General features: G+C 44.3%; 1 protein-coding gene across 3 annotated transcripts in view; it reads left to right on the top strand.

The window, feature by feature from the left end:
- The window catches only part of RIMS3 (regulating synaptic membrane exocytosis 3), a 64,189-nt gene that overhangs the window by 39,322 nt on the left and 8,714 nt on the right, over positions 1–16,153 (top strand). For all 3 annotated transcript variants that reach the window (XM_060206141.1, XM_007536091.3, XM_060206142.1), the window contains 3 exons: positions 3,516–3,657; positions 13,081–13,193; positions 15,699–15,800. In XM_060206141.1, the coding sequence (XP_060062124.1) occupies positions 3,516–3,657; positions 13,081–13,193; positions 15,699–15,800 (357 nt within the window). The remainder of the gene's footprint in view (positions 1–3,515; positions 3,658–13,080; positions 13,194–15,698; positions 15,801–16,153) is intronic.

The raw sequence follows: 16,153 nt of genomic DNA on the forward strand, positions 1-16,153 counted from the left end.
ACCTTTCAGAACTTCTTTCAGGGCAGGCTTGGTGATGGTTGCTTCCCTCAACTGTTGCTTGTCTGAGAAGGTTTTGATGCCTCCATCTAGTCTGAATGACAGTCCAGTAGGATATAGTATTCTTGGTTGAAAGCCTTTCTCATTGAGCACTCGATAGATATCTTGCCATTCTCTTTCTGGCCTGTAGTGTTTGTATGGAGAAGTCTGCTGCTAATCTTATAGGTTTTCCTTTGTAGGTGACTCTTTGTTTTTCTCTTGCAGCCTTGAGGATCCTTTCTTTATCCTTATTCCTTTCCATTCTAAGTATGATATGTCTTGATGTCTTTAGGTCTGGGTTAATTCTGTTTGGGACCCTCTGGACTTCTTGAATCTTTATGTTGTGATGTTGTCTAGACTATAGAAGTTTTCAGCTATTATGGCATGGAAAATTCTTTCTTCCTCTCCTTCTCTTTCTTCCTCTGTTATGCCAATAATGCGTATATTGTTTCTTTTGAAGTCATTCCATAGGACTCTGTTGTTGTTTTCAGCATCTCTTAATCTCTTTTTGAGATCTCTTACTTCTTTTTTGGTTGTCTCTAATTCATCCTCAATCTTGCTTATTCTGTCTTCAGCCTCATAGATTCTATTCTCTCTGCCCTCTACTGTTTTCTGGAGTTCATCTATTTTGTTTCCCTGTTCTGATACTGTTTTAGCTTGTTCAGCTAGTTGCATTCTTAGCTCAGCGATTTCAGCTTTCAGCTCTCTAATAACCATGAGATAATTAGCATTTTTCTTCCATATTCTCATTTGTTGTTCCTGCATTTCTGGTTCAATTTTTTTCAAATTCTTTACTCACTCCTGTTATTATTTCCTTAGCTAATGTTTGGATGTTGAACTCATTTTGTGCTTCACCCTCTGGAGGACTTTTAGCTGGACTCTTGTTCTGGTTCGATTCTCCAATATTTTTTCTTGTTGTCTTAACCATTTTATATATTATGTTCTGAGTTCCCTTTATCAGTACTTTTCAAATTATTGATCACTATTGCCTGAATTGACTTGTGTCTAAGTAAGTTAATTAAAGGGTTCACAGTGGTGGAAGTTAACAGTTGTTTCAATCCCTGAGTTGGAGCTCAGTGGTTTAAAAGCCTCTCTTTTTTTTTTTCCTTCCCTGTAGGCTATGGGAGCCTGAGGGCTTTTAAACTATCAATAGGCTTCTTAGCTTAATCACTGACTCCTGACCAAGAGATAAAGCAGGGTGTGGCAGAGATAATCCAGTGGTTATGCAAAGAGACTTTCACAGCCCCTCAGCTATGCCACCGAGGTATAGGTCTTCTCCTGAGTTTCCTGGTTAGATCTCTGTCCCCTGGTGTCCCTTCCTGTCACTGATCCAGATTCTGAGGGTAGTAGCAATGGAGACTCAGAGTTGCACTTGGTGAGTCTCTGGGGAGTCTTCTCCTCCCTTAAGCTGTCCCCTTGTTGGTGGAACAGACTGGAGGTGGTGTCTCAACTGATAAACTGCTGAACTGTTAGCAGTCACTTAATCTCTTTAGGCCCCTCTCTCCTCTCTGTCACCAGCCACACGTGTTTGTACTCATCGGTGATTTACTGGGTTCCTGTGTTAGATTGTGGTCCTGTATTGTTTTGGTCCCGGGTGGTCTCCTTTGGTATTCCTAGTTGATCCGGGAGAGGAGAGGAGAGGATGTTGTAGTTATTATTGTTGTTATTGATGTTATCATTGTTGCATAGGACAGACAGAAATGGAGACAGGTTAGGAAGACAGAGAGGGGGAGAGATAGACACCTGCAGAACTGCTTCACTGCTTGTGAAGCGACCCCCCTGCAGGTGGGGAGCTGAGGGCTGGAACCGGGATCCTGATGCTGGTCCTTGAGCTTTGTGCCACCTGCACTTAACCCGCTGCACTGCCACCCAACTCTCACATCCCCATCTTCTCCCCATCTCTATAGGCAACTCTTTTCTTACTGTCCCTAAACTACCAACTAGAAACAGCAAATGGCTCCTTTGGTATAGTCCTTATAGGGGCACCATCTTTCCACTCATGAAGCTCCACAGGTGGCCAGGATTCAGCAGGGGACGTTCCAGTCAACCTTCAACCTATATTCATCTCTCCTTCACCCCACCACCAGCCCAGCAGGAGAGGGTGTCTACAGGGACCACAGTGCACTGCTGAGGAGGTTGCCATGGAAACCCAGGCAGGCTAATGCACTGCTAGGAGAGGGAAAAGTGCCCCCATGTTCCCTACAAGACTTGGGAGTATAGGAAGGCTAAAGGGGCCTCTGAACAGGTCAAGAGACTCAAGATGAGTGATCACAGTATGGTTTCCAGGCTTTTTCTGCAGACTTTGCTGTCAAAGCTAAAGTCACTTTAGGTCAGCCTAGCAGTCCTGATCTTGGGCTTGCTTCTCCAGTGGTCTCCCTACACATTTCCCTCCCCATATTCAAACCCACCTTGAGAATGCATGCTAGTTTGAGAGTGACCAGGACTTACTAACTCTTCTTCTTATTTTAAAACAGCACTGGGCGGGGGGAGGTGGGTGGTGGCATACCCTGTTGAGAACACACTTTACCATGCGCAAGGACCAGAGTCAAAGCCCCTACTCCCTATCTGCAGGGGGAAATTTTCATGAACAGTGAAGCAGATCCTCAAGTGTCTACCTTTCTCTCTCCCTCCCTAACTCCTCCTCCTCTCTCAATTTCTCTCTGTACTATCAAATAAAATAGAAAGGGGAAAAAATGGCCACAAAGAATGGTGGATTCATAGTGCCAACACTGAGTCCCAGAAATAACCCTGTTGGCAATTAAAATAAACAAATAAATAAACTAACACAGTATCAGGGATGAAGCAAGGACAATATCACCATGTGGTCTCTCTGCTCCATTATTTAAATTCTATATGGAGAGAGAAAGAGAGAGAAAACAACAAAGCACCACTCCACCATCTATGGGTTCCCTTTGATGGTGTCCATGTTCCTTTATGTGGTGTTGGGGATCAAACCCAGAGCTTCAGGCATGTTAAGGTGTTCACTGGACCTACTGAGCTATCTCTCAGCCTCTGCATGGGGTTTCTCATTAAAAGGTCTCACAGAGACAGGATATGAAGTCTGGGTGTGTTTGTGAGGGTAGCTGAGAGTAAAAGCAAAGTGAGGAATACTCACCAGAAAAGAGGAGGGGACTTACTTAACCCTTTGGGGCCAGGGCTTAAATTAAGAGTGGAGGTGGTCAACAGGGGCCTAGAAGAAGGGTGAGGACCAGGGGGCTATTGTGTTGAAGCTCTGCCTGCGCACTACCCCCTCCATCCCTGCCACCCTGACTGTACCATCAGGCGTCTTCCTAGCCTGCTTTGTCTGCGGGAATCAGAATGTGGACCAGCTCCAGAGGTCATCTCAGCAGTGCCCCTGCCTCTGGTCAGAGCCCTGTTTGTTCAGCTTCCTTCCAGGCATCTGACTCTGGCAGCGTTCTCCAAGCAGCCTCCCTCGGGATCTGACCTTGTACCCTCTCTGTGTTTCTGGTGTGTCACAGAAGGAGCCACCAAGAAGCTGCGCAGCAACATCCGGCGGAGCACGGAGACGGGCATTGCAGTGGAGATGCGGAGTCGGGTCACTCGCCAGGGCAGCCGAGAGTCCACTGATGGGAGCACCAACAGCAACAGCTCCGAGGGCACGTGCGTGCATTCCCACCCTTACCTCTCCATGCTACCAGCTCTTCTCTGGGGTCTTCTAGTCATGGAGCCAGGGGCAGGGTGGGGCAGTCTCCCCACTGATTTCCAGCCCAGATGTCTGGGTTCCTCGGGTCTCTGCTTTCGTATGCTCCCTCCCCTGGACACTGGGAGCCTGGCCTCAACTTCCTGTTGTTCCAGGATGCTGCTTCCCATCTGAATCCCCCCTGTGGTCCAGGAACACTTCATCCCTTTCTGTGGGTGTCCTGCCTGGGGCCTCCCAGCACCTTCACACTGCTGCCCTGGGCTAACACCACAGTGATGGTCCAGATGAATGGAGCTCTCACAAATGGCCTTGCTTGGAGCTTTGGGAAGGAGGTTGGACTAGATTGGTCTCTTTAAAACCATGGATGGTGACTTGTAGGCCAGCAGCAGTTTAAAGTCAGTTTAGTGGGTCAAAACCAATATTAGACAAAGAAATAGAAAATGCACAAGTCTGTCTTCATTTTCATGTGGGTTGCAGCAAAAAGATGTTTTTCTTTCTTCTTTTTTTTTCTAGAGACAAATTGAGAGGAAAGGGGGAAAGAGAGAGGGAGAGAGATGAAACACGGTTTGTGAAGCTTCCTCCCTTAAGGTGGGAGCCAGGGGCTGAGCCTGGATCTTTGCACATGGCATCTTGTGTACTCTACTATGTGTCCTGCTGCCTAGTCCCCTGCAGCCAAAAATGTGAAAGTCACTAGGTTAGATATTCCCTTGGATCTCTTCTCAGTCTATGAAACTATATATGAGTCAGTGTCCTCAAGGATTAATCACTTCAGAATTCTGGCATTTATTTATTGTTTTTTTTATTTGCTCCACACCTTTTCTTTTTTTCTTTTTTTAAAATTTATTTATTTATTTATGTTCCCTTTTGTTGCCCTTGTTGTTTTTTATTGTTGTTGTTGTGGTTGATGTCGTCATTGTTGGATAGGACAGAGAGAAATGGAAACAGGAAGATAAGACAGAGAGGGGGAGAGAAAGACACCTACAAACCTGCTTCACCGCCTGTGAAGGGACCCCCCTGCAAGTGGGGAGCCGGGGGCCTCGAACCGGGATCCTTACACCAGTCCTTGCACTTGGCACGAAGTGCACTTAACCCGCTGCGCTACCGCCCGACTCCTCCACACCTTTTCTTTTCTTTTCTTTTGCCTTCAGTGTTATTGCTGGGGCTTGGTGCCTGCACCACGAATCCACTGCTCCTGGAGGCTTCCCCCATACACTTTTGTTGTCCTTGTTGTTTTATATCGTTGTTGTGATTATTATTGTTGTTGTTGTTATTCATGTCATTGTTGTTAGATAGGACAGAGAGAAATGGAGAAAGGAGGGGAAGACAGAGAGGGGGAGAGATAGATAGACAACTACTGACCTGCTTTGCCGCTTGTGAAGCCACTCCCCTGCATGTGGGGAGCTGAGGGCTTGAACCAGGATCCTTACGCTGGTTCTTGTGCTTGGCGCCATGTGCACTTAACCTGCCGTGCTACCACCCGACCCCCTATACCTTTTCTTTTAATAGAGGATGAAAGGCAGAGAGATGGAGGAGAGAGAGATACAGATAGACACCTGCAGCACTACTTCAGTACTCATGAAGCTTCCCCCCCCCCCCCGCAGGTGGGGACAAGGTGCTTGAACCTGTATCCTCATGCAGAGTAACATGTGAGCTCTACCAGAGGCACCACAGCCCAGCTCACATCTAGTATTTGAATTTATGATTGTGTGTCTCACTACTCTGCAACCTTCCATGAATGTGAATAGTTTCTAGCATTTACTGCGTCTGGATCATCTGCATGGTATCACTGGTGATTCAGATCAGTGTTTCTTAGTCTGTTATGCACCTCAGACCCAAAATATGTCTCACTTAATACTTAACAGCTCAAGGGATTCTACAACTGCCATACTCTCTATTTCATAAGTGAGGAAACTAAGATACTGGGTGTGGGGGGTAGAGTACCTCCCCCAAGATCACAGCTATTAAGTGGTGTTGGAGTCAGGATTTGAAGTAAAGGCATTTGATTGTATAATCTTTGTTCACTGTCTCCATGCTATACCAAGCTCTAAAATTCCATGCCCTCAAAAGTCTGTGTTTCTGTATTTGATTTTTTAAAATATTTTTATTAGTGATTTAATAATGATTTATAAAATTATAAGATGATAGGGGTATAATTTCACTACTTTCCCATCAAAGTTCTGTGTCCCATTCTCTCCACTGGAAACTGCAGTAGTTCTCCCAAGATCACAGATATGGGTTGACTTTTATTTCTATAACAATTTATATTTATATATATTTGCCCCCCCTTTTCCCTATGATTCAGTCTTCTCTTCCTTTCTAAGTCACACCTACTACTTCTTCTGAATGTCCTTCCTTTTTTTTTTTTTTTAATTATTTTTTTCCCTCTTCTGTCTCTGAGTCCTAATGGAATTGAAGTCCAGAGCCCTCTGGTGATCTTTCTCTAACATCTACCCCTCTGGAAGTATGGACAAAATTTTTTTGGGGGTGCGTAAGGTAGAAGTTCTGACTTCTGTAACTGCTTCACTGCTAGACATGGACATTGGCAGGTTGATCCATACCCCCAGCCTATTTCTATCATCTTTCCCTAACAGGGTAGGGCTCTAGAGAGGTGAGGTTCTGAGACATAGTGGTAAGGTCATCCGCCCAGGGAGTTCAGGATGTAGTAGCATCTGCAACTTGGTGGCTGAAATGCAATAAAATATGAGGCAGGACAAAAAATGTTTAATAAACAGAAACTATAAAGTAGGAATAGAGCAGATGGAAATAGGGATTTTAGAGTGGATAGAAGCTAGGAAGTCTATTTCAGGTATGTTCCTAGGGGCCCATGACTGGTAATTTTTGCTGGAGCTTGATAGCTAACCTGCAGATGGACTAAAAATATTGTCTGGTAAGATGGTATTAGAGTTGAGACTAGGACTAGAAAGCTGAATTGGGGCAAAGAGTAACTCCCAAACTTGAAGAAAATATATAAATACAAAGAACTATTTACCATGTCAATCTGACCTGGAGCCCGTATCTATTCATATTTAGCACAGGAGCTTCCTGAATCCCTGTCAGTTTGTGTTCACATTCCAGGGTCACAGCTGGGAACATTCTAGGTTGTACTCATTTTAGGACCAGTTTTCCTGGAGGGGCAGAGTTTGGTGACCCAGCCTCTTTTAGAGAGTGGGATAATACTCACCATTGGTAGTTCATAGTGAGAAGATGCCCACAAGCAGGCTTGTAATGATGTTCCTGATGGAAGTGACCAGTGATGGTGAAGAAAGTGATGTATTAGAGGTCTAGGCCCATTCAATCTATGGGAGAATCCAAGGATTCCCTGACTAGGACCGCTGCAGGTGGTGGGGTGAACTGGCAGTGGCCAAGAAGGCCATCACTAGGTGAGCCAGTCTTACTGCTTTTTCCCAGCTTTTGTTTGTATTTATTTATTTATTTTACCAGACAAGCTTAGGCTTTCTCCTGGTTGTTAAAGCATTGAGTGTTGGGAGTCGGACGGTAGTGCAGCAGGTTAAGTGCAGGTGGTGCAGAGCGCAAGGACCAGCATAAGGATCTGAGTTCGAGCCCCTGGCTCCCCACCTACAGGGGAGTCGCTTCACAGGTGGTGAAGCAGGTCTGCAGGTGTCTATCTTTCTCTCCCTCTCTGTCTTCCCCTCCTCTTTCCATTTCTCTCTGTCCTATCCAACAATGACGACATCAGTAACTACAACAATAAAAAAAAGGGCAACAAAAAGAGAATAAAACACACACACACACACATACACACACACACACACACACACACACACACACACGGCATTGAGTGTCATTTTTTGTATCCAAACGGTGTTAGGTTTATGAGGATCTGGACTCAAGTTAGGCAGGAAATACAGCTAGGATTTTAGTTCGGTCTAAACTAACCTTGAGTTTTACTGCATTTAGTTATTTGGTGAATCTAATAAAGGTTGCCATAGAGACAATCAATGTCTTTTTGTTGATAAATATTTTTACCAGTATATCTCTTGGCCAACTGTATACAGTGTTTCTTCTAAAAATTATCAAGGGTGATAATAATGTTAATGCTGTCAAAAGAGATTTTTAAATGGGGAGCCAGGCGGTGGCGTAGTGGGTTAAGTGCATATGGTGTAAGGATCCCGGTTCGAGCCTCCAGCTCCCCACCTTCAGGGGGTTTGCTTCACAGGCAGTGATGCAGGTCTGTAGGTGTCTATCTTTCACTCTACCTCTCTGTCTTCCCCTCCTCTCTCGATTTCTCTGTTCTATCCAACAACAACAATGGCGATAAACAACAAGGGCAACAAAAGGGTAAAAAGTAAAATTAAAAAAAAGAGATTAAACGATTAAGCAGTGTATCTTTCTTTTGTGTAATTAGCTGAGTAGATAAAGTGATTGAAGGATGTGAGGTAGGGGGTAGGAGAAGAAGGTGTCTAAGCTTAAGTAATAAATATTTGATTAGAAAATTTATGGTGCCTTCTTTAGACCTTTGTACTAGATTGCTGAGCTAAATAGTTCTAAACCTACTCACAGAGGACTATTAAGCACTTTTATTTTGAGGTATATACCCTAACTTATGGGTATGTGTATACATATACCCAATCCTCTAGGTCCTGGCCTATATCTAGGGCCTGTAACTTTGCTAGAGAAAGCACCATCTGAAGTGGAACTAGGTAGTCCCATGTGTTAGGAAAGGTCTCACCAGATTATTGGAGTTGGAAGGTTGACATCTCAGGCTTGGTGCCTCTGGATTACAGTCCAAAACAAAAAGGCAGTGGCAGCATAATATAGCATGGTGGCACTGGTTGCATTGGTTTAAAAGGTAAAAAAGGTGTAAAAGGGAGGGGGTCGGGCGATAGTGCAGTGGGTTAAGCACACATGGTGCAAAGCCCAAGGACCAGCAGTAAAGATCACAGTTTGAGCCCCCGGCTCCCCACCTGTAGGGGAGTCACTTCACAGGCGGAGAAGCAGGCCTGCAGGTGTCTGTCTTTCTCTTCCCCTCTCTGTCTACCCTCCTCTCTCCATTTCTGTCTGTCCTACCCAACAACAAACGACATCAACAACAACAATAATAACCACAGCAAGGCTACAACAACAAAGGCAACAAAAGGGGGAAAAATGTCATGGTGCAGCCATTGAGCCCCAGCAATAACCCTGGAGGCAAAAATAAAATAATATAGAAAAAAATAAAATAAAATAAAATAAAATAGTAAGGGACCAAGAGGCAAGGCATCAAGAAATGCAAGCAGGGAGTCGGGCAGTAGTGCAGTGGGTTAAGTGCACATGGTGCAAAGTGCAAGGACCAGCATAAAGATCCCGGTTCTAGCCCCCCATCCCCCACCTGCAGGGGAGTCGCTTCACAGGTGGTGAAGCAGGTCTGCAGGTGTCTATCTTTCTCTCCCCCTCTCTGTCTCTCCCTCCTCTCTCCATTTCTCTCTGTCCTATCCAACAACAACAACAATAATAACAACAATAACTACAACATAAAACAATAAGAGCAACAAAAGGGAATAAATAAATAAAATAAATTTTTAAAAAGATTCAAAAGAAATATAAGCAAAGTCCCAGAGGTTCAAGGACTGGAAGAAATATGAATTTTAAAGCGAATGGGGAAGGTTCCATGTAGTCTTTGGGTTTAGGAAAGATTACAGATAGTTATCATTGTAACCAAGTTAGTTGAGAGCTTGTTTTTCTTCAAAAATCTGGTGGTTGGTATTTTCCTTACTATACTTGACTTTACCATGCTTTATGCCATTTTTTTCTTTATTGGTGAATTAATGTTTTACATTCCACAGTAAATACAATAGTTTGTACATGCATAACATTTCCCAGTTTTCCATATAACAATACAACCCCCACTAGGTCCTCTGTCATCCTTCTTGGACCTGTATTCTCCTCCCACCCACCCCAGAGTCTTTTACTTTGGTGCGATACGCCAGTTCCATTTCAGGTTCTACTTATGTGCTTTTTTGTTTTTTTTTTTCTTCTGATCTTGTTTTTCAACTTCTGCCTGAGAGTGAGATTATCCCATATTCATCCTTCTGTTTCTGACTTATTTCACTCAACATGAATTTTTCAAGGTCCATCCAAGATCGGCTGAAAACAGTGAAGTCACCATTTTTTACAGCTGAGTAGTATTCCATTGTGTATATAGACCACAACTTGCTCAGCCACTCATCTGTTGTTGGACACCTGGGTTGCTTCCAGGTTTTGGCTATTACAAATTGTGCTGCCAAAAACATATGTGTACACAGATCTTTTTGGATGGGTGTGTTGGGTTCCTTAGGATATATCCCCAGGAGAGGAATTGCAGGATCTAGGGTAGGTCCATTTTTAGCCTTTTGAGAGTTCTCCAGACTGTTCTCCACAGAGGTTGGACCACTTGACATTCCCACCAGCAGTGTAGGAGGGTTCCTTTGACCCCACACCCTCTCCAGCATTTGCTGCTATTACCTTTTCTGATGTATGACATTCTCACAGGAGTGAAATGATATCTCATTGTTGTCTTTATTTGCATTTCTCTGACAATCAGACTTGGAGCATTTTTTCATGTGTTTCTCGGCCTTTTGGATCTCTTCTGTGGTGAATATTCTGTCCAAGTCCTCCCCCCATTTTTGGATGGGGCTATTTGTTGTCTTGTTGTTGAGTTTGACAAGCTCTTTATATATGTTGGTTATTAAACTCTTGTCTGATGTATGGCATGTAAAGATCTTCTCCCATTCTGTGAGGGGTCCCTTGGTTTGGGTAGTGGTTTCTTTTGCTGTGAAGAAGCTTTTTAATTTGATGTAGTCCCATAGGTTTATACTTGCCTTAGTCTTCTTTGTAATTGGATTCATTTCATTGAAGATGTCTTTAAAATTTATGTGGAAAAGAGTTATGCCAATATTTTCCTCTAAGTATCTGATAGTTTTTGGTCTAACATCCAAGTCCTTGATCCACTTGGCATTTACTTTTGTATTCGGTGAAATACAGTGGTTCAGTTTCATTCTTCTGCATGTTTCAACCCATTGTTTCCAACACCATTTGTTGAAGAGACTCTGCTTTCTCCATGTAATAGTCTGGGCCCCTTTGTCAAAGATTAGATGTCCATAGGTGTGGGGCTTTATGCCATTTAATGATAACTACTAACAAAAATTTAATCAGTTTACAGATTTGATATATTAAGCACTTAGATTAAAAACATATGTACTCAGGTTAAAATGTAGGTAGTTATAGGACTTCAAATATTCAATGTATTTCCCCCTGGTTTATTAAATTAATAGTGATATATAAGACTATAAGTTAATAAGAGTACAGTTTCATACCCATTGTCTTAAGAATTCAGTATTAGTCTGATGTTATTGCTGATGGGTAAGAATGGGTGGGCCTTGAAGCCCCTTCCTAAGGAATAGGGGCTCAGTGGCAACCCAGACCCCTTCAAGCTTGTTCAGCTGGCTCTCCTCACCTTCAATGATCAGAGGGGACTCAGAGCCAATTTGTTCAATGGGAATTCATCCTTGAAAAAACTTTGATCTTTCTAGTTTGTGGCCTGGAGTATTCTAGAAGATTTTATGGTAGCCCCTGAGCAGACCAGGCAGCCCTCCCTAATCTGTCCTTTCTCTACTGGCCACACCCAGGACACCTAGGCTTGAGGACACAAAAAGTTTGCACTCTGTCCTTGGTAATGACAGCAGCAACCAACTACTGTTATTGCTCCCTGTTTGTCTGGAAGCCTTTGTGAACTCACTGCCATCCTCTCCACTATGGCCCTGTGAGTTGGGCATCATCTCTGCTTCTTCAAGCCTGTGTTTTCTCATCTGTAAAATTAGATAGTAGCTCCTGCCACACAGAGTGGTTGTAAAGAATGATTAATAATGCACGTGACCCATTTAGTGCCCGGTTGGCATCTGACCATCTTTCTGTCACTGTCAGTTTTTCTTGTTACTATTTCCAGATTCCCAACAGCCATGTACCCCTAACTTGCCATTACTCCCAACCCTATAATTGTGTTAGTTTGTTCTCCATCAATGTTTTGGGCACCACCTTACCTTAAGGAGTTGGTTTCAAACTTATGATCAGTTAACCCTCAGTTCTTGGGGTTCAGTCCATGTATTAAAATTTCTGGTCTGTGTCCTGGCTCTTGGTATTAACATATGAGATCACAGGTGTCCAACTAAGTCCTGCCTCTTACGAGTTACCTTAAAAATTCCTAGGGTAGGACCTGGGAGGTAGTACAGTGGATAAAGTGTTTGGCTCAAGGGGCCAGGTGTAGTGCACCTGGTTGAGTGCATATGTTACAATGCTGAAGGACCCAGGTTCGAGCCCAAGTCTCTACCTGCAGGGGGAAAGCTTTGCCAGTGGTGAAGCAGTATTGCAGATGTCTCTCTGTCCCTCTCCCTTTCTCCCTCTATCACTCCTTCCCTCTTGATTTCTGGATGTCTTTATCCAATAAATAAAGATAATACAAAAATTTTTTTTAGGTGTTGGGTTTGCAAACATGAGGTCCTGAGTTTGATCCCTGGCATTTCCTGTGCCAGGTACTCTGATTCTTGCTTCCTTTCTTCCTCTCTCATTAATACATAATTCTATCTTTAAAAAAGACTTTTGTTTATTTATTAATACAAGACAGAGGGGAAGAGAGATAACTAGAGCATCACATTAGCACTTGGAGTGCTGAGAAGGTAACTTGGACCTCATATTTTTGTGTCCAGTGCCATACTTACTGTGCCATCTCAAAGGCCCTAAATAAATAAATCCTAGTTAAGTGCACACATTACAGTTAAAAGGACCCAGGTCCAAGCCCAAGGTCCCCACCTGCATGGGGAAAGCCTCATGAGTGGTGAAGCAGTGCTGCAGGGGAAAGAGACAGAGAGACACCTGCACTTCTCCCTCCCCTCTCAATTTCTGTCTCCAATACTACATAAAATAAGATTAAAATAAATAAATAAAATTCTTACAAGAATCCTTGGTGCTTGGGCAGACAAGGTAGCTCTAGGTAGGATGCTTGCTTTGCCATGCACAGGACCCAGGTTTGAGCCCAGTCCCTAACTCACTGAGGGAAGCTTCAGTGCTGTGTGCCACTCCCCCTCTCATTCTGTCTTTTTCTTTCTCTTCCTACTTGAAAAAGTCAGCTTAGAAAAATGAGACCCCCGGCAAGAGCAACAACATCATCCCTGGTTATTGAAGTCTGAATGCCATCATTCTGTTAGATCTTTTTTGTTGTTGCTAGTTTGATTTTTTAAGTGACATCAAAGTATTTTTCTGTAGTGTGCAGAGGTAAGCCATTTTGGTTGTCCACATACTGCATTTGTATGGGGCAGGGAGGGGCGTGGGGGTGGTTTTCCAGTGCCCTGGGGCAGAGCCACTGCATGCTACCATTCAGATGCCCTCAAGCACCCCTCTGCTTCCTTCTGCAGGTTCATCTTTCCCACCACCAGACTTGGGGCTGAGAGTCAGTTCAGCGATTTCCTGGATGGGCTGGGTCCAGCCCAGATTGTGGGCCGACAGACACTGGCAACACCACCTATGGGTGAGTCTTCTCCAGGGGAGGGCGAGTGGGATAGTGGTGGTGACTAGATAGCAGAAGGTGAGCTCACTGGGGCCTTTAAAGCAGTAGAAAGGGATGCCTCTCCCTTGCTGACCTTCAGTGTCAGTTAGGAGTCCGAATAGTATTTGTCAATCCCTCCCTCATCAGAGGGATTGACAAACCCAAGCTTTCTACAGCAGCTGTCATAGCACACTTTCCCTCCCTCCCTTCCCCACACCCTCACCCACTGCTTGCTGTGTGTCTGGCCATGCTAACTGCAGTACCTAAAACGGGACCAACAATTGTCACAGCATCAGTTTTCTGATTTTCTGGGAGTCTGTGTTATCACCAGTTCTCTGTGTGTCATGAACAAGTCACTTCCCTTCACTGAACCTCAGTTTCCTTGTCTATAAAGTGGGGATTAACAGTACCTGCCTTGGTTCTACATTTTAACAACAATTTTGTGTTTCTAGCCCATGGCTTTGCATGAAGTATATATATGTCTATTTCAATAGTGCTCTTTTAAGATTTAGTTATAGATTTATTTATTTATTTATTTAGGATAGAGAGGAGCATCACTGTGGCACATGCAATGCCAGGGATCAAACCCAGAACTTCATGGTTGCATGTCCAGTGCTTTATCCACCACACCAGTTTCCTGGGCCACTGCATGGAGTAATAAATGTGCTCCTGAGAAATTGTGTCTTATTTAGCTTGTTATTAACAGTGACTGGCACTTAGAACCATCTTAGTAATTTTCTCATTTCTCTTCCCTCAGTTAGGGAGGTCTTCCTGAGCTTTTTATGAGGTCCTTTATGTGGCTGCCTCCCTCCCTCCCTCTCTCCCATAGATACTGACTGTGTTGGTCTCAAGTAGCAGTTGCCCAGTTCTGGCTTCTCCAGAGATGCCTCCTCATCTCCACCCCTTTCTCTTTCAGTCTGGCCTGAGCACTGTCTGACCCAGACATCTGCACTCAGCCCTCATTTGGACAACATTCAACCTTTGCCCCTTGGCAGATGAGGGAGCTGGGTATGGCCAGTGCCCTGCTTCAGGCTGGACTCTTCCCACTGCACTCCAATGGGTTCACACAGGAGCCTCTGTCTGCTGGGAGAGGGGTCTGTGGGGACCCTCAGAGGATAAGCATTAGCTCTCATCTAGCCCTTGGGCTGGATCTGGCCAATTTCCAGCCATCGCTTTCAGGCTTTTAAGGGCTTGGAATTAGTGAGAGGAGCCAGCCACTTCCACAAGGCAAATGCACCCGCACAGCCTAGAACGCTTTGTGTGTGGTGCCCCCAAGTGTTCACAACTGAAAACGACAGGTTTACTCATCTTGTTTAGGGAGGTTACCTGCCTCTCTCCCTTTCATTCACAAGGCAGGAGTATTTGAAGGGAGGGCATTGAATTCAAGGATATCTCCAGTAACCAATTAATTTCCACTCCCCAAGTATGCAAACATAGGCAACTGTGTGATGGTTCAGTGAACTGGGAGTGGGTGAGTGAACCCGGAATCTGGCCCATTTCAGTTTCACGGAGTTTCTTCTGGTGCAGGTGCTCGCATGTGGTACCTGGGAGACTGAACTCTGGTCCTCTTGAGTGTATGCTGTGCCAGGTGAATTATCTTTCAGACCACAAGTTTTTCATTGTTCTTTAGTTTTTTGTCAAGCTAATTTTTTTTTTTCAGAGAGAAGGAAAGACACCACAGCACCAAAGCTTCCAGTAGGGTGGTGGTGGCTGGGTTTGAACCTGGGTCATGTGCATGACAAAGTAAGCACATTCTCTGGATAGGCTATTTTGCCACCCATGATATTAAATTTTATTTTTATTAATCCATGATATTAAATATTTCTTTTATTTATTTCACAAAAGAGAGAGCCAGAGCATCACTCTGTCATATGCTTTGTCAGGGATTGAACTTGGAACCTCATGTTTATAAGCCTGGAATTCCGGCACTATACCTGAGAGATGGTACAGATCACAATGAATTTATAAACGTGATGTCCCAAGTTTGATTCTTGACATAGCATGTGCCAGAATGATGCTCTGATTTTCTTTCTCTCCTGTTAGTAAATAAATCTGTAAAAACTGTGTTGTACATATGTTTGGGAGAGTGGTTAAAGACTACCATGCAGGGGAAAGTAAAGAAGAGCTGACAGTTGAACCTACAGCTTCCCATCTGTCTTCCTAACTCAGGTAACTCTTTTCCCAAACCTAAAAAAGCAGAACAAAACAAAACACAGTCAACAAGACTTGGCTGGAATCTGGGCAAGCACCTCCCTTGCGGGTTATGCCCCTACCTCACCCATCAGGACCTAGTAAAGCATTTCTCAGCCCATTGGAACTGCTCTCTGAATTACAGGTCCAGTCAAGAAGTTTTCCGTCTTGGGCCCTTCCTAGTGCTTAAGCACCTTCTGCAAACTGAATGTGCCCAGTGGCTGCCTGGCTGCTGCTCCTTGGTCTGGCTGCTGCTCCTTGGTCTGGCCCTACCTAGACTGTCTTTTCTTCCCCCAGGCGATGTGCACATTTCCATCATGGACAGGAGCGGCCAGCTAGAGGTGGAGGTGATTGAGGCTCGGGGCCTGACCCCAAAACCAGGCTCCAAATCCCTCCCAGGTAAGACCAAACCTCTAGAAGAGAGCTTTGGGAGGTGATGATGGGGTGCTGAGAGCAAGGGGGATACAGCACAGTTCTGAGTCTGTCATCTTCAGCTGCTGCTTTATTTATTTATCTTGCCATTGGGGTTCAGTGCCATTATTCCCAGTGGTCTTTTTTTATTTTCCTTTTTTTTTTTTTGATAGAGGGTGGGAAGCATAGAGAAATAGAAAGGGAAGGATAGACAGAGAGGAAGAGACACAAGCAACTGTGTTCTACCACTTGTGAAGCTTATCTTCAACAGTGAAGACTGGGGGCTTAAACACAGATCCTTCCACATGGTAACGTGTGCGCCCTGCCTGGTACATCACCAT

Source organism: Erinaceus europaeus, chromosome 13 (genome assembly GCF_950295315.1).
Source record: "Erinaceus europaeus chromosome 13, mEriEur2.1, whole genome shotgun sequence".
In the NCBI taxonomy this organism is placed as follows: Eukaryota; Metazoa; Chordata; class Mammalia; order Eulipotyphla; family Erinaceidae; genus Erinaceus; species Erinaceus europaeus.